This window comes from Rhinopithecus roxellana, chromosome 8 (genome assembly GCF_007565055.1).
Source record: "Rhinopithecus roxellana isolate Shanxi Qingling chromosome 8, ASM756505v1, whole genome shotgun sequence".
NCBI classification, from domain to species: domain Eukaryota; kingdom Metazoa; phylum Chordata; class Mammalia; order Primates; family Cercopithecidae; genus Rhinopithecus; species Rhinopithecus roxellana.
Window position 1 is genome coordinate 112,532,040 of NC_044556.1, and position 25,772 is coordinate 112,557,811.

Below are 25,772 nucleotides of genomic sequence, written 5' to 3' on the forward strand. Positions count from 1 at the left end.
TTGCCTAAGCCAATGTCTACAAGATCACATTTTCTCACATTATCTTCCAGAATTTTAATAATTTCAGGTCTTAGGTTTAAGTCTTTGATCCATCTTGAGTTGCTTTTTCTATAAGGTTAGAGATGAGGTTCCAGTTGCATTCTTCTACATGTGGCTTGCCAATTTTCTCAGCACCATTTGTTGAAGAGGCATCATTTCCCCACCTTTGTGTTTTTGTTGGCTTTGTTGAAGATCAGTTGGCTGTAGTATTTCGTTTTATTTCTGGGTTCTCTATTCTGTTCCATTGGTCTACAGACTGATATTTATGACAGTACCAAGCTATTTTGGCGACTATGGCCTTATAGTCTAGTTTGAAGTCTAGTAATGTGATGCTTCTGGTTTTGTTTTTTTTTCCTAGTCTTGCTTTGGCTATGTGGGCTCTTTTTTGGTTCCATATGCATTTTAGGATTGTTTAGGATTGTTGTTCTGTGAAGAATGATGGTGGTGTTTTGATGGGAATTGCATTGAATTTGTCCATTGCTTTTGGCAATATGGTCATTTTCAACTATTGATTCTACCCACCCATGAGCATGGGATGCGTTTCAATTTGTTTGTGTCATCTATGATCTCTTTCAGCAGTGTTTTGTAGCTTTCCTCATAGAGGTCTTGCACCTCCTTGGTTAGGTATTCCTAAGTATTTTTATTTTGCAGCTATTGTAAATTGGGTTCAGCTCTTGATTTGAACCTCAGTTTGGTAGCTATTGCTGTATTAACAGAGCTACTGAGTTGTGTACATTAATTTTGTATTCTGAAACTTTGCTGAATGTGTTTACCAGTTCTAGGAGGTTTTTGGATGAGTCTTTAGGGTTTTCTAGGTAGACGATCATACTATCAGCAGACAGCGACAGCGAACCTTCCTCTTTACTGATTTGGGTGCCCTTTACTTTCTCTTGTCCGATTGCTCTGGCTAGGAATTCCAGAACTAGATTGAATAGAAGTGGCAAAAATGGGCATCCTTGTCTTGTTCCAGTTCTCAGAGGGAATGCTTTCAACTTTTCCCCATTCAAAATGTTTGCTGTGGGTTTGTCATAGGTGGCTGTTATTACCTTACAGTCTTGTCCCTTGTATGCTGATTTTGCTAAGGGTTTTAATCATAAAGGGATGGATTTTTGTCAAATGCTTTTTTTCTGCAACGATTGAGATAACCATGTGATTTTGCTTTTAATTCTGTTTATGTGATGTATCATACGTATTGACTTGTATATGTTCAACCATCCCTGCATCCCTGTTATAAAACCCACTCGATCATGACTTATCTTTTTGATATGCTGTTAGATTCTGTTAGCTAGTATTTTGCTTAGAGTTTTTGCATGCATGTTCATCAGCGATATTGGTCTACAGTTCTGCTTGCTATATCCTTTCCTGGGTTTGGTATCAGGGCGATACTGGCTTCATAGAATGATTTAGGAAGGTTTCCCTCTCTCTTGTGGAATAGTGTCAATCAGATTGATGCCAATTAATTCAGCTGTGAATCCATCTGGTCCCAAACTTTTGTTGGCACCGTTTCCATCTTGCTGCTTGGTACTGGTCTCTCTTCAGAGTTTCTATTTCTTCTTAGTTTAATCTAGGAGCATTGTATATTTCCAGAAATTAATTCATCTCCTGTAGGTTTTCTACTTTACACGCATAAAGGTGATCATAGTAGTCACGAATAATCTTGTGTATTTCTGTGGTATCGGTTGTAATATCACCTGTTTCATTTCTCATTGAGCTCACTTGGGTCTTCTCTTTTCTTGATTAATCTTGCTAACAGTCTATTTTACTTATTTTTTCAAAGAACCAACTTATTGTTTCACGTATCTTTTGTATATTTTGTTTCAATTTCGTTTAGTTCTCCACTGATCTTTGTTATTTCTTTTCTTCTGCTGGGTTTGGGTTTAGTTTGTTCTTGTTTCTCTAGTTCCTTGAAGTGTGACTTTAGATTGTCTGCTCTTTCAGACTTTTTGATGTAGGCATTAATAGTGTGAACCCCATGTGATTCAGGAATTCCGTTACTAAGGATGCATCCAATTTAAATGGGTACGTCAAAGGGATATCTGCACTCCCATGTTCATTGCAAAATTACTCACAATAGCCAAGATATGGACTCAACCTAAGTATCCATCAATGGATGAAGAGATACAGAAAACAAGACATATCCACAGTGAAATGTAATTCAGCCTTTAAATAGAAGAAAATCTTGTTCATTTGTGTCAATGTTGTATATTGTGTTGTATATATCAAAATTATATAATTGTCTATATAATATATACATATGTACATGTGTATAATGTACATTATATAATACAAAATTATAATTACACATGTACTGTATATGTGTTGTATATATCAAAATGTCCAAGTGGGTACGTTTTAAATGTCTCACCACAAAAATTGGTAAAATGTTCATTAGCTTAATTACAAATATACATATATCCAAATATCACATTGTACCCCATAAAATATGTATTTTAATATTTCAATTAAAATATTTTTGAAAATAATGCAATAAGAACACAAAAGTGGAAAAATGATTATAGACCTTTTGATGTGGAACTGAAATCAAACACGGATATTAACCTATGATTTCTACACACATCTATAAATAGATGGTGTCTACTTCATTCTTTACTCTTTCAACATTTTGTAGACATAATTTGAGATTTTTAAATTCTGTCTTCTTGAAATAGGAGATTCGTCAATATTTAGCCTTTCTTCTTTCTTAATGATCTACAGGGATAAATTTTTCTGTAACCACTTGTTTAGCTGCAGCCTACACTTTTTTTTTGAGATGGAGTCTCGCTCAGTCGCCCAGGTTTGAGTGCAGTGGCGCCATCTCGGTTCACTGCAAGCTCTGCCTCCTCGGTTCATGGCATTCTTCTGCCTCAGCCTCCCTGGTAGCTGGGACTACAGACGTCTGCCAACACACCCAGCTAATTTTGTTTTGTATTTTTTAGTAGAGACAGGGTTTCACAGTGTTAGCCAGGATGGCCTTGATCTCCTGACCTCATGATCCACCCGCCTCGGCCTCCCAAAGTGCTGGGATTACAGGCGTGAGCCACTGCACCCGGTCCATCCTACACATTTTATATCATGTTTGTATTATTGTTCTGTCAAAGGCCCATCTGTATTTGATTTTGGTGAGAATCCCATGTGCACTAGAAAAGAACATGACCTTTATTATTGTTGCAAGCATTGTTCCATATGTACAAGTTTTGTGGCCACTATGCTATATAAAAATCTTCTATAACTTTAGTAATTTGGAGGTTTATGTACTCTATCACATATTGCTGTGTTAACATATATATCATTAAATTGAGCAATGACTGGGCAAAAGGAAAAATCAAAAGAAAATCTCAAGACAAACAAAAAATACAATGACTAAAACTTATGAGATGCACCAAATCTAGTACTAAAAGTTGATTGCAATGAATAGCTATATTAAAGAATTCAAATTAGCCAACTTCATACCTCAGGAAACTAGAAGCAGAAAAGCCTACGTCCAAAGTTATTATACAGAAGAAAATATTAAAGTAGAAATGAGACTAGAAAAACTAGAAGAATCAGCAAAACTAAATTTTTTCTTCAACTACAAGGTGATAAAACTTAGCCTAAGAAAAAGAGCATCCTCAAATAACTCTCAAATAGCTAAAATAATGAGACATTAGAACAAATGCCTCAAAATGAAAAGGATTATAAGAGACTATTATGAAAATTATGCACTTATAAATTAGATTATCTACAAGAAATCAAACTTGATTTATACAACCTATGAAAACTAAATCAAGAGGAAACAGGAAGCCTGAGCAGACCAATAACAAATAAGATTAAATTAGTAAACAAAAACTTCCCAAAGACCAGAACCAAATGGCTTCGTGGATGAATTCTAAACATTCAAAGAAGAACAGCAATCCTTCTTAAACTCTTTCGAAACCCAGAAGAATGACCCAAACTCATTTTATGAGGCCATGACACACTTATATCAAAGCCAAAGATAATCACAAGAAAATAAAACTACTGGTCAGTATCACTGATAAACATAAGCGTGAAAATCTTCAACACAATACTAACAAACCAAATTCAATAGCCCATTAAAAAGATAATAAACCATGGCCAACTGAAACGTATCTCTGGGATGCAACAATGCTTCAACATAGGCAAAATCAATCAGTGTGATATAACACATTAAGAGAATAAAAAAATTTGCAGCAAAAGTGTTTGACAATTCATGTCAAAACTCTGAAAACAGCTATAGAAGGAACTTACTTCAACACAACATATCATATATGAAAAGCCCACAGTTAACATAATAAAAAATGAAAATGTTTCTCCTATGATCTGGTACAAAGCAAGGATGTCCATTGTCACCACTTCTGTTTAACATGGTACTGAAAGTCCTAACCAAAGCAATTAGACAAAAAAGTATCAAAATTAGAAAAATATTAAAATCATTTCTATTTGCAGATGATATGGCCTTAGGGTTTTTATATACAAGATTACACAAAAAACTATTTGAATAAACAAATTCAGTAAAGTTGTAGAACATGAAATAGCACACAAAAATCAGTGACATTTCTGCAAACAATGAGTTATTTGGAAGGAAAATAAGAAAGCAATCCCATTTAAAATAGCAAAAAATATATTTAGGAATACTTAATCCAATGGGGCAACACATCTAAAATTAAGAGCACGGAACTCCCAGTACAAATACGGAACATTAGAAGACAATGGAGGAACATCCTCATATTCATGAGGGAAAGCTTTTCTCAACCTACACATTGAAACCTCGCCAAGTCTACTGTCAAGTGGGAGGATAAAAGAAAATCATTTTCAAACATACAAGGCCTCAAAAACATTCCTCCCACGTATTTTGTTTATAAACTATTGAAAGATATGCTCCGCAATGGGGACGTTCTCAAGTAGAAGACGTGGTACAGTCAAGAATCCAGAGGGTCCTGGTGAAGAGGCAGCATCCCAGGAGGACCTGGTGCAGCCCTGGGGCAAACAGTCTGGATGGAAGCAGCAGAGCAGGGGCGGTAGAAGGGAGGGCCTGCGAAGATGACAGCGAGAATTCTAGAAGCAGTCACAATTTTAACAGGATCTTTATCAGAAGGAGATATATATATGTATAGACAGATTAGTCAGTTTTCTTTCATATATACACATATACATGTATACACACACACACGTATACATACACACAGATATATGTATCTCCAAGCTACTGGGGAGGCTGAGGTGGGAGGACTGCTTGAGACCAGGAGCTCAATCTCTTTCTTGACCCAGCTTGTCAAAGATTGCCAACCCTCAAAACTCCTGTCCTGTCCCCACGCCAAAGCGATCACAACTCTGACTTCGGACATGGGGTTCTATCAGTGTCGGTCTTCCCTCTGTGTTCTTTAGACCTACGTGCCTCTCAGAGCATGCTCAGAGGAGACTGCACCACACAGGCTGCTTGTGCCCCTCAGTCCTCTTGTGCCCCAGCTTGCCCTCTGCATTTGCTCCTCTGCACATCACTGATGGTAACTAGTTTGGGGACCTTGTTCACCAAGTCAGGTTTTGTGAGGTGAAGTCAAGTTTTGTTCATAACCCTCTATGCTCTTCCATTAACGGCTGGGACTCTGGAAATAAGCTCATTGTGATGGAAAGGCTGATAAGGAATCTTTTCTGTTCTTTTTAAAAATTCTTTTAATCTTCCCATTTTTGTGTCTTTTCTCTTGAGTAATCTGGGATATACCAGTATTTGAAATACACATCTTTGTAACCAGGGCACAAGAATGATTTTGCTTGGACTGTTTGGTGGCCTCAGACACAGGGTTCAGAAGCATCTTTCAATGTCATTTATCTTTTTATCTGATCTTGAATTGCTTGTGTATTTGTTGTTTGTGCATGTTTATGTCCTTGTGCACTAATATGGGTTCTTCTCACTACAAAAATCAGGGCCCCCTTCCTAAAATTCCAGCTAGATAACTAAAGGGTTTTAAACCAAAAATAAAATTCTAAGGCTGCCTTAACCATCTGAATAGGGCCCTCCTCTCAGCAAGGGCATTCCAAAGTTAACCTGAAAAACTAGTTCAGGCCATGATGGGAAGGAAGAGATTGACGTGCCTCACAATACCCTCCCGTCCCTTGGTCCCTTGTGGAATTACTGATAGAACAGATTCTTTAAGTCTGATAAACATTTACAATCTGTTTTCTCTGAAGCCTGCTTGCTGGAGACCTCATCTGCAAGATAAAGCCTTGGTCTCCACCACAAACCCTTACCATATCCAGACATTTCTTTCTACTGATAACAACTCTTGCAGCTAATTGCCAATCAGAAAATCTTTGAATCTGCCTCTGACTTAGAAACGCCCACTTCCAATTGTTCTGTGTTTCCACGTCAAACCACTGTATATTTTTACACATACTGACTGATGTCTTATGTCTCCCTAAAATATGTTACACCAAGTTGTGGCCCGGCCACCTTGGGCCCACGTTCTCAGCATCTCCTGAGGGCAGTTCTGTGGGCCATTGGTCACTCATATTGACTCAGAATAAATCTCTTAAAATATTTTACAGGGTTTGACTCTTTTCATCGACAGGTTAAAGTATACAATTTTATTTATATAATTTTCAATGAATAGTAAAAATTAAACTGTAGTATTTAGGAATATTTATCCAGTAATGCAAGAAAAAGTCCAGGGAATAATTACTATGAAATTCATTTGGCAAAATAACTGATCAATATTCTTCACTGTCAAGGCCCAAAAAAGAAATGTTATCAACTTAACTGAAATGTTGTGACTGAGAATTTCTCAGTCAAGGTTTATTAAGCCAACATTAGAGTATGCCTAGAAAGATAAGCCACAGACACACCTGTGGTTGTTTTTCCAAAGAGGTTTCTGGAACATTCAAGCATGTATCCATTTTCTCAAGGTGGGGGAAGGCATATAGGAAGACGGGCAGGTTGGTGGTAAGGTCACTGGTTGCATTTCTGTGCGACTTCAGTTAGTGCCCAGTCAATGTACATTTGACACAAGATAAGGTGAATGTTTGAAAAGAAAGAAGGAGCCAAGAGTCAACTCTGTCGAAGTCCCTGGGTAGGTGGAGGAATGATTTGTCTCATCTGGTCTTTGTTCTGCTCCTGGAAAGCAGCTTGTCATCAACATTATCAGTGTGGAATGGAGCAGACTAATTTTAGGAGTTAGAAGTAGATCACAGACCTAAAGTTACAGTAGGCATGTTTTTACAGGAGGCCAAGAAAAAATTTACTTCTGAGTGATCTGTGGGGGCAGTCCCTTCACAGATGCCTGAGACTCTTACCTTTCCCCGGGATCTGGCTGATGGATAATGCTATTTAATAGTAGCAGCTCTGTATTGGGAAGAGGGTGTTTGAGTGACTGAGCCTCCAAGCTTAACCTTTACTTTTGCATAGAAGTTTAGGGGTCTTGAGAGTTTGAAATTTCCTTTACAAATTGCAGGAGACTAGGCAAAAATAAAAACTAAAATCAGTGTGGGGATCCTGAATGAGATCTTGGAAAAAGGAATTGTCATGAGTAGAAAAACTGGTGAAATGTAAATTTGCTCATTCTGATCATTGTTTTATGGCTATTGAAATGTCAAGATTAGGCCAGGCATGATGGCTCACACCTGCAGTCCCAGCACTTTGGGAGGCCGAGGTGGGTGGATCGTCACCCTGAGGTTAGTAGTTCAAGGCCAGCCTGGCCAATGTGGTGAAATCCCATCTCTAAAAATACAAGAAAATAGCCAGGTGTGGTGGGGGTGCCTGTAATCCCAGCTACTTGGGAGGCTGTGGCAGGAGAATCACTTAAACCTGAGAGACAGAGGTTGCAGTGAGCTGAGATCATGCCATTGCACTCCACCCTGGGCAGCAGGGGCAAAACTGTCTCAAAAGAAATGTCAGCATTACGAGAAATTGAGTGAGGGCTATGTTGGAAACTCATCGTGTTAATTTTGCCACATTTTTGCTTGTCTAAAGTAGTTCAAACGAAAGAGACATTTAGAATAATGCCTGTCTTTGCCCTGGGGCATGTGTGGTGATCAAAGCACAAGAGGGTTCTGGAGTGCTGGTTATGTTCTGTTTCCTGACGGGGTGTGGGGATTATTTCATGAATGGTTTCACAACTCTTTTCTTGAGATGATTACGAATGAGTTTTGCATTGGCATTTCTAGGGTTATGTATTTCATAAGAAGAGATTAACACTGATTTATAATGTGATTTTCTTAGAAGCCCTGCTGTTGCCTGTGTCATTAAGTGCTGATTCAATTTACTACCTAAAATTACAATGTAGCTGGAATTAAATATCCCCAAGCAAAGACTTCTTTCCCCTATGTTGCAGGCCTTTCAGTAACTTCTCCCTTTATGTTTTACCAAATCAAATGAGGGATGTTAACTACAATATTTAAAGCTGTTAACTTCTATTATATCTATAATTACAGAAATATACATGAAGAAAAAACTTTTTGGCAAATTATTTGGCAACAAATGATCCTAGATTCAAGGCTTTTATACAGTTCATTTTTTTCCCAATTGATTCTGGAGGGACTGCAGAGTAAACATGAGGCATAGCATGTAAAGCACCAAGACAACGAAATAGCTGTTAAAATGCAGAAAATGTTTAATAGCAAATAGAAAAATGTCACCGTCAGTGCATCCGAGGTACCTATAATACATGATTCATTTTTGCTTTGTATTTTGTATTCTCCTAATGATGCATGCAGTTTTCAAGAATCAAGAACGCACGGTGTTGTTTCAGGAGGATGTCATGTTACTAACCGGCCACCAGGTGGCAGGAGGACGAGGTCACGGTGTCCCATAGTCGCACCTGCAGGATCCCTAATAGAATCTACAGATCATCACTGGGGACTGTGTCTTCATGTCTCGATTTCTCCTTCCTGTACGGATAGATCAGCCAAGGGAAAGTGGGGCGATATCTAACTTAGATGCAATCGCAAATGTGTGAGTGCAGTGCCTGAGGTAGAATCTATTCAACGAATCAGACTCCTGATGACAGCTTTGCCCAGAGAACCCACAGAAGACGGCCTGGCTGGCAGGCCAGGCAGAGCCCCATTGTCTGAAGGAGCAACAGTTACAGGCTTAGAAAACGTCTGCCCTAAGAAGCCTCTCATTCTTCAGCTATGATCGACTCTAAGCAAGATAGTCAACTATGGCACAGAGAGGTTCGGTAACATGCTCAGGGCACACAGCCCAGAGATAAACAGGCCAATATTCAGACTCCAATGGGTTCAGCTCCAAGCATATGGCCTTATCACCCTGAAATTGCCTTTGAAATTGGGAGATGGGGTGGAGATAATGTTTTAAAAAGTTCAATATTCATGGGGAAAAAACCTTGTAAAAAGCTATTCAACACCTGAACAATCTGTAACTGGACATACACACGCCCGTATCACACAGCAGTGAAATCTGCGGGCACCAAGAGGAGATGCACAAACTACAACTAGTACACTCAGAGGAGGGACATTTTTCCACACTAAACGGGAAGCCATCACCAGAGAAGCCACCACAAAGCCAAAATTACGGAGGGAATGTTTTAGGAGTAAGGTGGACTAACTTCCAAACACAAATCATTTGCACTTGGAAATGAAGCGACAGAATGTCACCCTTATAACGCAAAATCATGCCACGTTATACAAGGAACTCCGCACCGCGAGGAATTCTCACTACAACTTTCAATTCTCCAGAGACAAATTTAATGAAATAAACAGCTACTGAACATCTATTACATGCTACAAGTTACATGCATTGGAAAAGCATAAATATGACACACTTTGTTCACAAAGGAATAAGTCTGTAGTAACGACAGCAGTTGATGGCATTTTGTCCTTGTTTTTCACACAATTCTAGTTAACATATTGAGTGTGTACTATTTTCTGGGCACCATGCTGGACACATCACGAATTATCTGACAAACATGTTGTGCTAAATTCATAAATTCAGTGCAAACGAGGGGGAGTCCTAAAGGCTGTCCTACCATCCAGATAGCTCTACTAGCTTGTTAACTACTTACCTGTTCTCCAAGAGGATTCTCTTCTCCTCTCACACTTTTGAAAGGACCACCCTGAGCTTTACTCAGAAGCTCTCATCGATTCTAACTGCACTGAGAAGATACAAACCATCTGAAGGGAGCTGAGTTGTAACACATGTGCTCTGCCTGACCTCCTGCTGTTGTCAATGACTTGGCCATGCTCTTACAAAAGGTCAGTCTGTTTCTGTGCTTTCGGCCACTCTCGAAGGCCATCTTTCTGAAAGTTTCCTCCATTTCTCATGTCAATTTTCTTTTTGTACTGAATTATTCCTTTGAACTTTATACTCAGTATCACAGTGACAGCAACATTAACACATTGGTATCACATGTTCTTCTAGTTATAATCCACTTCCTTTACCAAAAAATCTAAAACTTTATACTCAACTTACTTAATCTACTTCCTCTCCCTTTATTTTACCCCGAATCATCTCTAAGCATATCTCCATTACAAATTGTCCAAGTTACAAATAACCTTCATGTTGCTAAATACCATAACCAAATCTCATTTCAACCATAAACGGTACTTGTTGCAGTTGCCAACACTATCTTTTAAACACTTTGTCTTAGATTTTATTTCTTACCTCATAAAATCCTCTTTTCTAATTCTTCATGTGACACCAGCTGCCTCAGATCTGTCTCAAGCTTTCAGAAAATTCTTTAAAAACCTATGTGTTTAAACACTTCGTACTCTGAGGATTATTAAATGTTTACCTATGTTCAGAGCTCTGATCTGAACTACAATTGACTTTACATATAGCTTCAATATTTTTATTTATGTATTTATTTTGAGACAAGTTCTCACTGCCACTCAGGCTGGAGCACAGTGGTGCCATCACAGCTCACTGCAGCCTCAACTTCTCAGCCTCCAGTGATCCTCCCACCTCAGCCTCCCAAGTAGCTGGGACTACAGGTGGGTGCCACCACACCCAACTAATACTTGTATTTTTGGTCAAGATGGGGTTTTGCTAATGTTGGCAGGCTGGTCTCGAAACTCCTGAGCTCAAGCAATTCACCCTCCTTGGCCTCCCTACAGTGCTGGGATTACAGGTGTGAGTCAGTGCACCCAGCCTAGCTTAAATACCTCATAGAGTTTTCCAAATTATCTTGACAAGTGAATTCTTGACTTCTGCTACAGGCCACTGTAGTTTTCCAAATCTCAGAAATTCAAATTTTTAGTCACTTGGGCCCAAACCAATAAGTTATCCTTCACTCTACATCTGTTGCTGACATACCCCAAATCCATGAGCTAAATCCTTTTTTGGTGTCCACCCTACCCAAGCCATCCTTGTTTCTCATCTTTGAAACCTCCTGAATTGTCTTCCTGTATCCATGTTTCCCTTTGTTCTATTTTCCTACACCACAGGCACAGTGATGCTTTTAGACATGTGTTTGTTATCATATGACACCCACATGGAAGACTCCAAGGACTTCCCACCCCACTCAGCCTAATTCAAACTGCCTTAAGGGTTGTTGTTGAATCACATACAACTTGGAAAAGTGCAGTTTCTGGCCATGGATGTTAACGAACCTGGTGTCCTGTTAATGCTCAAGGAAAGTGGCAGCCGTGTTCTTTGATGCTAAGTACCAGAGTCTCTTCCCTGTGCGTAGCTGTGTCATGTGGAGCCTCCACCCATTCATACTCAGTTCTGTGCAATTCACCAGCAGTTTTTGTGGCCTAGTATTTGACAGCTGCTGTCTGTACTCAAGAGGGTCAGAGATCCAAAGATATTAGAGCTTACAGTTACTTGGTGTCAATACTATAATAAACACGACTAAAGTGTGTGCTTTATCTTCTTTGCCACTTGTGTATTGACATTCTTTTACTCTATTGCTACAAAACCAATCACAGAATTTGACTGTAGACATTTGATAGCTTTTGTAGTTTCTCTTTCATTTTGTGTTATTTAAACATGAACAAATATTGTGAAGGAGGATCTAGTTCAGAGTGAACGGTTGCTGTGAACTCTATCTGGAGTTTTTCTTCCCTAGAGAAAACAAACAATTATTTAACTGAATAAACCATTCTTGATACTTCACTGAAAGGTCTCTGCAGAACAGAACAGCTTTCCCTTGCTCCCCTGAGGACCATGAATCCAGACAGGGTCAATCATCCTAATTGCCAATAGTAAGTAGACGTTGGCAGCTGACCAAATCATCTCCAGGGAAACAGGGCACACGGAGGAAGGTCTTCGGAGCCTCACCCTCCTGGCAGTGACTCTCTAAGCATCACTTGTGGTGACTTTCTGAGCAGATGAGGAACCTGCAAGCACCTTTTTAAATGCCCCGTGACATCCTTGTTTGAGGCTGTAGGTGAGAGGGTTGAGCACGGGGGTGACAATGGAATCGAGGCTGACACTACCTCGTCCTGCTCGAGGGTGTGGAACGACGGGGGCAGCACGTGTGTGTAGAAGGCAGCTCCACGGAAGATGCTGACCACAGTCAAGTGCGAGGAACGGGTGGTGAAGGCCTTTCTGCGAGCTTCAGCAGAGCGCATGCGGTGGACGGTTAACGAGACAAGGGAGTAGGAGGTGGAGACGATCGAGATGGGGATGAGCAACATGAGGACACAGCAGATGCACATCCGAGTTTCATACAAGGACATGTCCGCACAGGCCAGTTTGAGAACAGCCGGGATCTCACAAAAAGTGGTTGATACTGCAGGAGCCATAGTAAGGGACAGTCACAGTGATGGGAGTGAGCAGAAAGCCAGCAAGGGAGCCACCAAACCAGGCACCAGCAGCCAGCAAGAGACATCTTGTGGTCCATCAGGACTGGGTATCTCAGAGGGCTACAGCCAGCCACGTAGCGGTCATAGGCCGTGAGGCCCAGGAGGAAGAACTCAGAACCGATCCTGGTCACGTAGCGGAAGATCTGGATGCCACAGGCCACAAAGGAAATGGTCCTGTCTCTAGGAACCATGTCCACCAGGAGCTCTGGGGCAGTGGCGCCGATGAAAAGGGTGTCCATGAGGGGCAGCTGGCTGAGCGGAAAGCACATGGGGGTGTGGAGGCGACAGTCCACCAGAATCAAGAATATCATGACCAACTTTGCAGTTACAGCCACTGCGAAAACAGCCAAGATCACTGAATACGATCCCCGTAGCCTCACCCTTCACCAGAAGCCCCAGGAGGGTGAAGTCAGAGGATGATGTGTTCGTCATTGATGTGGCCCCACGAGCGTCCCAGGGCAGCGGGAAGACAAGGCCCAGGGAGGAGGCAAGAACGTGTTCAAGATGGGAAAGGTCTGCAGTGGAGGTGACACTTCTGAGGGTACTGTCAGGATGAAGCTTCCAGGGTAGAGGCTAGAAAAGAACAAGCAGACCAACATGTGCGTCATAAAGCAGAAACCGTGGCTGCATTTCCCTGTCAGAACTGCTGCTTCTGTATTGTGTCTGTGTTCATCATGCTGCTGGAGGTTACGGTAACCGCATGATACAATTGCTGTGTGCTACACCAAGAACGGGGTTTTAACCGTGTCTGGTCCGTCCATGCTGCATTTCTCATCTCCAGGACGTTATCTAGCCCTTAGTAGGGTTAAGTAACTGCTAGTTGGAAAAGCAAGATGCTCGATTCATTGATTGGCAGAATGGATAAAGGGGAGTGAAGTAAATCACTGAGGAAATGGTTAGGATACCTTTTGAGGTTTCATGAATAAAATGTTCCCTATGTTTCATTATTTGTATAAGTTTAAGGGCGAGTGCAGTGTCACGACATGGATGTGTTGCATAGTGGAGTCTTGTCCTTTAGTGTAACCGTAATTCAAACAGCGTAGGTTGTGCTCGTATTAATTTCTCACCCCTCGGTCCCCCTTTCACTCCCTACTCCTCCAAGTCTTCGATGCCTATTATGCCACTGTAGGTCTAACAGTTGGGACTCCTCCCTGTTCTCTGTGCCGTTTTGCTAACCTTTTTGCAGATCTTTCTTCAGATAGTTTTCTTCACCCTCTAACTTATTTGCAAAAAGCTCCAGAATTAAATTTTTAAAAAGCGGTTTATGACACTAAGCTGACTCCTTACATTGCTCTCCATTGCTACTGTAGGTTTGGGAAATGGGCAGGGAAATTACAAGGAAAGTGTTGGCAGGTTGAAGCTATGTCACCAGAAGACACAGGAGTAGGGTTCACCGAGCTACATGTCTGCCATCGTTAACCAGAACTGAGGCCAGAGCTAAACTCAGGCTTAGAAAGCTATGGAGATGTATGGGAATGTGACAGCAACAGGCCAGTTTAAGGAGGGATTTTATCTTTAACATATCAGGTGGAAGATTCAAATGTTAGACAAAAAGAACCATACATGTAGTAAAAATTACCACCCTCTGCCCACCCACCAGCCCCCCATCCCCCACATGGCAGGCCTCAGTGGCTTCAGTTTCAAACATTTATCAAAGGGGGAGCCTAGGTGCACGTTGCAAGGCTTTTTCCACCTTTAACATGTTGCTGGACACGTTGGCTCCGCTATCTAGTGTTGCCAGATTTAGCAAATACAGGTACAGGATACTCAGCTATGTTTGACTTTCAGATAATCAAAAAATCTGTTTAAGTTTTAATGTACTTACAACCAAAAAAGGGTTCACCGTTTATCTGAAATTCAAATTTAGCTGGTTGTCCTTTACCACGCCGAAGTCATACCTGGCTTCACAAAGGTGCCAGAATTGTAATGACCTTGAAAAGTGACCAGTAGAATCACTGCAAATTAATAGAGTCTAAAACACGTTATATACCAACATCAAAATTAAACTGGCTTACTCCCAATTTCCCTGTGATGGATACATTCAGATTACTGTGAGAGGGGCTAAGGACTGTGGCCTCCTCTGTCAGGCCTCCCAGAAATACTCCGTGGTCAAAACTCTAAGTCTATGTCAGTGAGTCTTAGCCTCCTGATCTTTTAAATTCTATTCCATTTCCCAAGGATAACTGAACACATGTCTAAAAATATATTCTAATTCAAAGTCCAAAAATATAAAACATAACTCCAAAAACGTCCTAGAATCAACCCACACTAAGGAGAAGAGAGCACATCTCTGTCATATTAAACAAATTCAAACATTTTATCCAAAATGTGTAACACACTAAAAACAGGCCAGGTGTGGTGGTTCATGCCTGTGACCCCAGCACTTAGGGAGGCCAAGGATCACTTGAAGCCAGGAGTTTGAGATGAGCCTGGTCTAGGCAACATAACAGAGCTCGTCTTTATAAAAACATGAACTAGTCAGGCGTGGTGGTGCATGTCTGCCGTCCCAGCAACTCAGGAGGCTGAGCTGGGAGAATTGCTTGAGGCTAGAGTTTGAGGTTACAGAGAGCTAGGATTGTGCCACTGCACTCCAGCCTGGGTGACAGAGCAACCCGTCTCTAAAAGAAATGAATAAGTAAAACATTTATAACAATTAAACATCTAGAGCATTTCTCGTGTCCACAGTTCGTAGGTGCCTGGCTTAATCCATCGTAACATTTTAACCTGGTTGTTCCACGAACTTTCCCACGATCTCCCTGCTGTCCCATGAATCCCTCCCGTCTAGTCTCAGCACAACCATCCAAGTCACAGTGGGACCCCCGCATCGCCCCAGGCCGCTTTCCGCTCGAAACCCTGCCCTTGTGCTTTATGCCATGCGTTAAGGCCCGTCACGTTCTGAACGTTTCATCCTCTGAAATCATCTCCTGCCGACTCCAGCCTGTTTGTCCCTGGGCTGCAGCGACGGTGGCTTCCTTGCTTGTTCTCTGTCCCCACTTTGCAAGAGCCCTGAGCCCTGGTCTTTGTGTCTGCTGCTCCCCTTGGCTGGGCTCCTCCTCCATCCATACAAGGCCATCCCCTCGTGTCCTTCCGGGCTTTGCTCAAAAGCCACCTGCTCAGAGGGGCCTGTTCTGGTCCTATGACTTTTTCTTCACTTTTCTTCACACCGTCTGACACACTATGCTGTGTTTTATCTCTTCAAGCTGGAAAGTAAAGCTTCATGTGAATAAGGGGTTTTGCCGATTTTGTTAACTGAACTCTCACCATCTAAACAACTGGCACATTGTAAATCTTGGTTGAATAAATCGTTTTTAAACACATGCAGCCAGCAAAAAATGCAAATTATTTTTATGCTTTTTAAGATGTCTAGAATTCCTTCAAAACACCTCCTGATTTTATAAAACGTGCTCAAGAAATAATTTTCATGCCAGGCACTTGTGTTTATCTTCAATGCAAAATAAAATTGACAAAAAAAAGGGATCCGCCCACATTTGATAAGAAACTTCATTCTAGGAAACAAATCACAAGTTTCTAAGATCAGACAGCAATATAACTTTTAACTTCTAAATCATTCGTTTATATACAGTACAAATTTGAGAATGATGCTGTGGTTTGAAATATACCTAGAGTAACTAAGATGTCAGCATAATTCACAAAAAAGGAGGGACTCGCCACTTCCTCTGCCTTCTGAATCTGTCCTCGCTATGACAGGTCTTCACTCAGGTAGGTACCAATAGGTTGAAATAACTTTAGCTTCAAGTGTTATTACACATCCAGAGATTGTACTGTAGATGTTAATAGTTAGAATTCACCTTACGTTAAACAAAAAGAAAATTGTGTATGATTTGTTGCAGAATTCCATCTGCCTTTTATGATTAGAATAGTTGTCTTAAATAATGCCATAGGGCTTAATTTGCTACTTAAATTGAATGATGCTCTAATACTTAATGTCAAATATAACCATATGGGCAGAATAATCTTCTGCCTTCAGCAAAGGTCCTCATGTGCTAACGTCTGGAACCAATGAATATGCTCTCTTAAAGACTTTGCAGGTATGATTAAGAATTCTGAGATAAGGAGATTATTCTGAATTATGCTGTCGGACTCAATGTAAATGCCAAGGCCTTACACGGGAGAGAGGCGGCAGGAGAGTCAGACGTGATATGAAAACAGGTCAGGTCGGGGGGACTCAGTCGGTCTCTGGGTCTGACGATAGAGGGGACCCCAAGCCAAGGAATGTAGGCGGTCTCTAGAAACTGGAGAGGGCTAAGAAATATTCTCTTACAACCTCGTAGAAAAGAAGGTAGTCTTCCCAACATCGTGATTTCAATGCAGCGAGACCAGCTTCCAACTTCTGACCTCCAGGCTGTGATATTACAAAACTTGGTGGTCATTTGGTACCACGGCCATAGGGAACTTCTATGCCAATAAATGATTTTCTTCGATTTTAGACAAAATTGGGATGTGTTGCAATAATAAACGGGCCAGCACTCGTGTAGTGCTTGCTGGGTCCCAGGCACCGCGGCACGGGTGCCAATGTTTCCACCTGCTCCTCACAGCACCTCCACGGCTCCATCACTGGACTTATCCCCATATCTCACAGCTGGTAAAACTGAGGCTCGGAAGTCAGGTGGGAGAGCTGGACCCAGGCTCAAGGACTCAGCTTTTGTTTTTCATGCTCTCTGCCTTAGCTACTCCCCAAAGACAATATCCCTTTGAGCATCACTTAAGTTTACAGCCAGCAAAAGTAGTTAAATGAATACAGGGTACAAGGCCATAAACACACAAGAAAAATATGGATTTCTGATCACAAGTTGTCAAAGTAATCAAGTGACAAAATGAAGTTAATTATCCAGAAACTCAAAATTCTCCCTAACTCCTGGGAAATTCTCAGTCATTACACACCTGCCTGCAGGTGTCTGGCTTTATATTGGGGTCCATGAAAAAAAAATCTCAAATGTACCCCAAGAAAGGTCTTGCCAGTGCCCCTCACACATCTCTGCTGTGAGACTACAGAGGGCGATGACCCATCTTGCAGCAGACATCGCAATGCCCCACTCAACAGGCACGTCTCCAGTCCCACACAGCATTGCCACTGTTAACACGCAGCCCTGTACGTTCTATGCCCTGTTGGGATTTCAGATTTGAAGATCTCTAATGTGGCAGAGTTCACCTAAGGAGAGAACAATTCCGATGTTTCTAGCATAAAGACAAGACAAATATATATTTAAGGTAATGGATATCTCAGTTACATTGATTTGATCTTTACAAATCATATGAATGTATTATCATATGTACCTTACAAAAATACAGAATGACCCTTGAATATTGCAATTGAAATAAATTCATTTCAAAAAAATTACAGAAGTGTGAACTGAATTTAAATACTTGTGGAATAGATGGAAATGGTACTCGAGTGATCCTATCAATGATTTATGAAACCTTTTTTCAACATAATTGTCCTTGTATACAATGTCTTCCTAGGTACTGAAGACCCCCAATGGGCAGGAGAGAGATTTTTAAAACAGTTTTAAAAGACAATTTAAAGGGCCAACGCTGTAGTGAGACTTTGCTATTCTTATGGTTATGTTTAATTTTGTTGTAACACACTAGATCAATTTCTTAGAAGTTCCCTAAAGGAGGGGGCATGGGGGAACTCAAGTTACAGGACAGTCTCCTTACTATGGATCGAGGACAGTCATGGGACCATTTTTCATATTATTCACGACTTCAGCCAGATCAGATTACCTAGACTTAGTTATTGAACTAAACATCTTTGGAAAATTAAAGGTGTTTTTGGCCTCTTTTGCCAATCAAGTGATCTTTTCAGGCCTCTCTCAGGTGGAGTCGTAAAAACTCATCACTCCCTCCTAATACGTGTCTATCACTGTGCAGTTAGGGTCACATTCTTCTTACTCTAGTAAGGCGATGAAACATAGTGAAACGTGAATACACGCAGCGGGGCACTGGCTTGCCAGAGGCAGGGTCTTGAACTTAATTTTCTTCTTCCCTAGAGCATGCACCCATGAAGCTTCCTCAAATAGCAATGTAGAAGGGCCACAGTGCAGAAATAGTTTGTCAATCTTATTCAACTTGAACTTCTACATGAGAGCTGGGTTGTATCAACATTGATAAAGGGGGAACCTCAAACTGCTGGTGGGAATTAGAACGGGTTTTCTGGGTTTTTTCTTTTTTTGAGAGAGCACGAAGTCAATGCCAGGAGTTTAAAAAATATGTACAAGCTTCCACTCCTAGGAAAGTGTAGTATGGAAATAATCAGATGAGTGGGCAACTTATTAAAAAAAACCCATTCCGGTGTTATTTTGCAATAAGTGGAAGTAACCTAAGCATCTGCCAACTGGACACATACTAGATAATTTAGGTTTTAGTACATAATAGAGTTCTAAGTGACCACTGGAATGTAAGGTGATCTACATTCATCACCATATAGCAGGTTCATTGTATTCTGAAGTGAAAAGGTGGCATATTTTCAACCTCTATAATATATATACATATGCATGTGTATGTGTGTATATGTATCTATGTGTGTGTGTATATATATATGTGTGTGTGTAATCTCCTTACAACTATACTCTCTGCCTTTGAACTGAAATCCCTTAATACATACACAGCGTGTATTATAATCTTGTCCTTAGAAATAATCAAAAGGAAGATTTTTACTCTCAAATTACACAAAGCCATTACTCGCAAGCATCCTGCCTTGGGCCAAAATTGTATTATCCTTTCTCCCTTTGAAGTCGTTTCCCCACAGTTGACCCAGGGAGACAGCAAAGCAGTTCTCTTCATTAAACCTTCATATTCAGAAGCTGAGGCCCAAAGATATGGTTTTAACTGTTCAAACATGTTTTCTGATTTTAATTTTTCCAAGTTTATAGAATACTTAACACACCACTGATTTCAATTAAGCACTTTGGAATTCCAGGGAAAGAATTTTGATGACATCAGCTGACATATGCAATCCTAAACCTTGCAATTAAATTCAGTCATGAGTGTTCTGCTTCTACCCTTGAGCAAACGCCCCTAATGGAACTTACCTGTTTGCTTCGAAGAAAGAATATATGAAGAATCTAGCAAAAGCCAATGACTTTTTTACATAAGCTGCAATTTTTTTTTTTTTTTTTTTTTTTTGAGACGGAGTCTCGCTCTGTCACCCGGGCTGGAGTGCAGTGGCCGGATCTCAGCTCACTGCAAGCTCCGCCTCCCGGGTTTACGCCATTCTCCTGCCTCAGCCTCCCGAGTAGCTGGGACTACAGGCGCCCACCACCTCGCCCGACTAATTTTTTTTTTGTATTTTTTTTAGTAGAGACAGGGTTTCACCATGTTAGCCAGGATGGTCTCGATCTACTGACCTCGTGATCCGCCCGTCTCGGCCTCCCAAAGTGCTGGGATTACAGGCATAAGCTGCAATTTTAAAATAGTTAGAAATCACTTAGTGAAGCTGGAAATAATTTAAGTACAGTTTTTGGATTTTTTTTTTTTTTTTTTGCTTCTAGCATCACCCCGACATGCACAGTTTCCACGACATCTCTTCAAACCTGAGATGCCAAGTTTTTTGGTTTTTTTGTTTGTTTGTTTTTAAGGATTTTTAGAAACTAGAGTTTGTACTTTGGGGTAACTACGCCTTCTAAAGTGAAATAGTTTTCATTCATTTCTTACACTCGTATTTATGAAGGGCAAATTCATGAAATAGTTTTCACTCGTTTCTTATACTCATTTATTAAGGGCAGATTCTCCATCAGCAAAGTTTTTAGATCCTTGGGATGCATCACAAGATAAAGATCCTTGTTTTTAGGTTTGTGATGATTTAATAAAACCAAAGCAGCTTAAAGTGCTCATAAAAATACAATGTGAAATAACCAGAGTTGAAGCTACAGGTATTTATTTACCATTTTATATTCTTAACCAGTTGTATAAACCAAAGGAATGTAGTCAAAACAAACTACATATTTTCTTGGCCTTTGATGACCTGGGATTTAGAAGGAAGCATACAGTGAAATGCTGGAAAGTGTGTGCATGGTCAAGGGAGTCACCCAGGTTTAAGAAATCTACCCTCAATACAATCCAACTGGAAAAAAGCTTAAAAATGCATCTGATTTTTATCATTTGTGTAAGAATCAGCCTATTGCTTTAACTAAATAACCTATCAATGCCATACGATTATCTCTTAATACAATTGTTTCATGTATGGAACTTTGTAGAGTCAGGACCTGACGTTTTGGTCATTTTGCTTTCACATAATTGTCAGAATTCTCAGATTTCATTTAGAGTCAGTTTTAACTTGACAGGGATGTTCTGTCGCTTTAATTTTTTCAATTTTCAGTTTTTAATTTTTGTGGATACAGAGGTCTGCAATCTTTTCTTTATACTAATTAGCATATTAGACAGTTATCTAATTATCTTCAGTTTCTCTGATCATTCCTTTTTGCCTCTATCTTCCTGAGTATTGAATAAGGCAGTTAAATAAGGCATTTAATAAGTAGACTTTATGCTTTCTTCTATTACAATTTCATATTGCCTAAATAGATGCTTGCTGTATAAATAAAACAAGTCTGTAGAAGCAAGTGTTCAGTTAACTTTATATCCATATCCCTCACCTGCAGAAAGACCCCACAGGGAATCCGATTACCCCTCAACGTGGGTCATCAGGTCCTCGCTAGACCAGCCTAACTGGCCTCCAACAGCAAATGAACATGGCTTTCATCAGCATGTTGCTCTGAAGGGACCTTTGTCTCCAGGTCATTATGAGTGTTAAGCCGGCAGCTGCACGTCGTGCCATGTGCTTCTCCCCTTTGTGTTCTGGAGACAGCCTTGCTGTTGCCAAGGATGGAGTGCAGTGGCACGATCTCGGCCCATTGTAACCTCCCTCTGAGTTCTAGTGATTCTCCTGCCTCAAGCCGACCAAGTAGCTGGGATTACAGGCATGTGCCACCACGCCAATTTTTTGTATTTTTAGTAGAGACAGGGTTTCGCCATGTTGGCCAGGCTGGTCTCAAACTCCCGGCCTCAAGTGATCCACCTGCCTCGGCCACCTAAAATGCTGGGATTACAGGCTTGAGTCACCGTGCCCCGCCGCTTCTCCCCTTTGTAAATTATATCAGTATCATGGCTTGGCACAAAACACCAGACCAGAGGTTAGAAGACGTGGTTCTGAAGCCCCATCTGCCTCTCGCTTGAATGGGGAAATAATTTGCTGTGAACATCAGCTTCTACATCTCCCATGGGGCCAATTCTTTAATATTTTGTGAAGGTCAGAATCAAAAATCAGATAATATAGTTAGTTTTCAAAACTGGGGACAGTCTATGTTTTCATTACTTGGATTAGTGCATGCTATGTTTCAGGTATACAACTGATAATGTTAACCAAGTTACTAAATATGTATATTACTAAAATAATTCATATATTTTAATAAGCAAATCTGGTGACCACAAATTACCTTATAATTTGGTGAGATGACTGGGGAAAAATCCTTGGTCACTCCCTTTTATAGTGGGACTAGTTTTATGTGTGAGAAGAATGGGTACCCAGCATGTGTAAAATGAGAATTTTTTCTAAGTTGTATTAAAGTAGAGCCTACAACAGAAAAGTGTGCAACAGTGGAAAGATTGATAAATCACCAGGAAAAGAACATGTTGATGTAACCACCACGGAATTGCTTGAATAGACTCTTAAACATTGAATAAGTCACCTCCTTCCATGTCCCGATCACTGAAGTCCATGATATCCCTAGAAACTTGTCAAGATGCACCCCACTTATTGCTTCAGGTATACTTTTGAAATGTCTGTCAGTGTTAGAGTTAAATATTCTAGCCAAATGTGCAGAGAATTAATCTTGGAAATGTAAGAACAAAAGTCCTATTTTTTAATATATAGCAACTGAGGAAATGGGAAAACACAAATGTCCCAGGATAGAGCACAGAGGCAGTGTGAATTGGAGTTTTGTAGAGGAAAATGTGAACCGGAGTTTTGTAGAGGGAAATGTGAACTGGAGTTTTGCAGAGGGAAATGTGAACTGGAGTTTTGCAGAGGGAAATGTGAACCGGAGTTTTGTAGAGGGAAATGTGAACCGGAGTTTTGTAGAGGGAAATGTGAACCGGAGTTTTGCAGAGGGAAATGTGAACTGGAGTTTTGTAGAGGGAAATGTGAACTGGAGTTTTGTAGAGGGAAATGTGAACTGGAGTTTTGCAGAGGGAAGAAAGATTAAGAGGGGTGCTAGCTAAGGCAGGACAATGGGGAAGGGGGAGGACATTAGTGCAGATACAAAGCACTTAAATGTGAATGGAGCTACACTGAAATAACACTGAGCGATTTCATAGATGAATCCTGGTCTGTTTCCTCACTTAATCCCTCCAGGACATTCTTCCATCTCTTTTCCATGTGTTTGATTGCAGGGTAAAGATCAAATTATTAGGAACGTTCTGAATAAAAAACCTAGGGATTAGCATATTGAAGGGAATATTCTTTATCTACATCAGCAACAATGGAGGAAACATTGTTCCTTCTGTGTTGACACTAGAACATAAGGCTGAGGAACCTTTGCTTAGTCTTCAACTGTGTAACCACTTTGTCCCGTGTTTTCTAAACCTTGTATCAATAAAATAAACACCAGGTCCCTCAATATTTTTTTATTTCTATTTCAGGACCTTACACACAGAAGCAGCTCAAGTTAAATGGTGGGGTGAGTGCAGTCTTGGCTTAGTTAGTATTCCACCAAAGTCACACGTCTATCAAAGCACCACACCTACCTCCAACTCGTTACAGAAATACTCTAGCATATCAGTGAAGACGTTGAGAATAAGAAAATTGAGCAACTTATTTCCAAGGGAACTTAGCTAATAAATGTAGAATGAATAAATCAAGACATTTTATCTGTTACCATTTAAGCGTAAATGGCAGTTTTGTAGATTTTTGGCCGTGTAACCATCTTAATGGCAGAGTCAATTTTCAATCAATGAATCAAATATTTCCAGAAATATACTGGACTCCATGGGAATAAAGACAGGGCAAGTATTTATAATGCTTTATCACTTAGCTCTGAAATAAGAACATTCATAAAATGTAAGAATACAGAACCAAAATACTATAGTATCACCTTCCTACAAGTTTTCTAAATAAAACTGCTACACGTTTAGCACTGGAAAATATTTTACTTGTATTGAATGTTTGAAAGTAAATCAAGGAGGTGGCAAATGCTCCGATTTCCATTCAGAGGATGGTCAGCAACACAGACAGAAAGGATCATGATCGCAGGTTAACACGGGCACTCCAGAGGGCTGCTGGGCTCGCCAGGAATGGTTTCTAGGCCTGCCTGAGAATGCCCTCTGGAAAGGTTTCTTGGTGAATCCAGTTGAACAAGTTGGCTAATGCAGAGATGCTCCCCAGCTTTGCTATTGTTCCCGAGTAATCATCGCAACAGGGTGATTTTGCCTGTTAATAATTTTGAATTAGCTAAAAGTGACACTGAACAGGCTTCAGAAGCAATACCGTATATTCTGGAATAGCTGCGTTATTGGTTGCAGCACCGCGGATGTTTGCAGAGTCCCCACTAGTCCTCCCTGATCACAGTTGCCACCCTGATGCCCTGGGAGTCCCCGATAGTCTTTCCTGGTCACAGGCGCCACCCTGATGCCCTGGGAGTCCCCGCTAGTCCTCCCTGATCACAGTCGCCACCCTGAGCTTCAGAAGCAGTACCGTATTTTCTGGAATAGCTGCGTCATTGGCCGCAGCACCGCAGCTGTTTGCCGAGTCCCCGCTAGTCCTTCCTCATCACAGTCCCCACCCTGATGCTCTGGGAGGAGCCACATCTCCCCAGCACTTTCCTCAGAGCTGCGGCCACCTCTTTATTCCTCAAGCTGTAGATGAGTGGGTTGAGCATGGGGGTGAGGATGGTGTAGAAAGCAGACACTACTTTATCCTTCTCTGGGGTGTGGTAGGAATGGGGCAGCACGTTGGTGTAGAAGGCTGCCCCGTAGAAAATGCTCACCACCATGACGTGGGAGGAACACGTAGCAAAGGCTTTGCGCCGGCCCTCAGCAGAGTTCATCCGGTGGACAGTCAGGAGAATGCGCGTGTAGGACACAGAGATGACGGACAGAGGGAGCAGCAGCATCAGCACGCAGCAGGCATACATCAGGGTCTCGTAGAGCGACGTGTCTATGCACGACAACTTCAGCACGGCTGGGATCTCACAGAAAAAGTGATTGATCTCTCGGGAGCTACAGAAGGGGAAACTCATAGTGACAGGAGTCAGCATGAACCCATCCAAGGAGCCACCCACCCAGGAGCCGAGCACCACGAATAAGCAGACCCTGCGGTTCATGAGGAGAGGGTACCGTAGAGGGTTGCACACAGCCACGTACCGGTCATAGGCCATGAGACCCAGCAGGAAGAATTCCCCTCCAATCAGGGTCAGGTAGAAGAAGATCTGAAGTGCACAGCCCAGGAAGGAAATGGTCTTGTCCTTGGACAGGAGGTCCTGGAGCATCTTGGGGACTGTGATACAGATGTAGATGGTATCCATGATGGAGAGCTGGCTGAGCAAGAAGTACATGGGAGTGTGGAGGCGGGAGTCCACATGGATGAGCAGAATCATGACCACGTTGGCTGTTATCGCCACCACAAAGATGGAGAAGACTATTGCAAAGAGAAGCCCGGGGAAGGCAGGATGGGTGATGAGGCCTATGAGGACGAAGTTAGTGGAGTTCTGGAGAAGACCCTCCATGCCCATGGTCCATGAGAGCTCCTTGGGCTGTCAAGGCAGAAATCTGGCAGCTTATTTAATGACCTGACATGTAGGAAGAACCCACCAGGAATAGTATGTCAGCAGCGTGTGATAAAACAGATCGCCTACTTCAGGAATCATTTGAAATCCCAGTTTCAGTGTTAATGATCTGTATGATATTGGACAGAAAATCTCAACTCAGTTTCATCATCTGTGAAAAGTCATCCTAGTTCTATACAG

The 25,772-nt window shown here is 41.3% G+C and overlaps 1 protein-coding gene and 1 pseudogene across 1 annotated transcript; both read right to left on the minus strand.

Annotated features, from left to right (window-relative positions):
• Positions 1-12,286: 12,286 nt before the first annotated feature.
• LOC115899140 lies at positions 12,287-13,227 on the minus strand (annotated as a pseudogene).
• Positions 13,228-24,563: 11,336 nt separating this feature from the next.
• Positions 24,564-25,538, minus strand: LOC104674031 (olfactory receptor 2T2). Its single transcript, XM_010378240.2, has one exon. It carries the CDS (start codon positions 25,536-25,538, stop codon positions 24,564-24,566), a length of 975 nt encoding a protein of 324 aa, XP_010376542.2.
• Between the last annotated feature and the right edge of the window lie 234 nt (positions 25,539-25,772).

Bases quoted from the DNA above. Each gene is read 5' to 3' on its own strand.
- LOC104674031 (XM_010378240.2), bottom strand. From the start codon at position 25,538: ATGGGCATGGAGGGTCTTCTCCAGAACTCCACTAACTTCGTCCTCATA.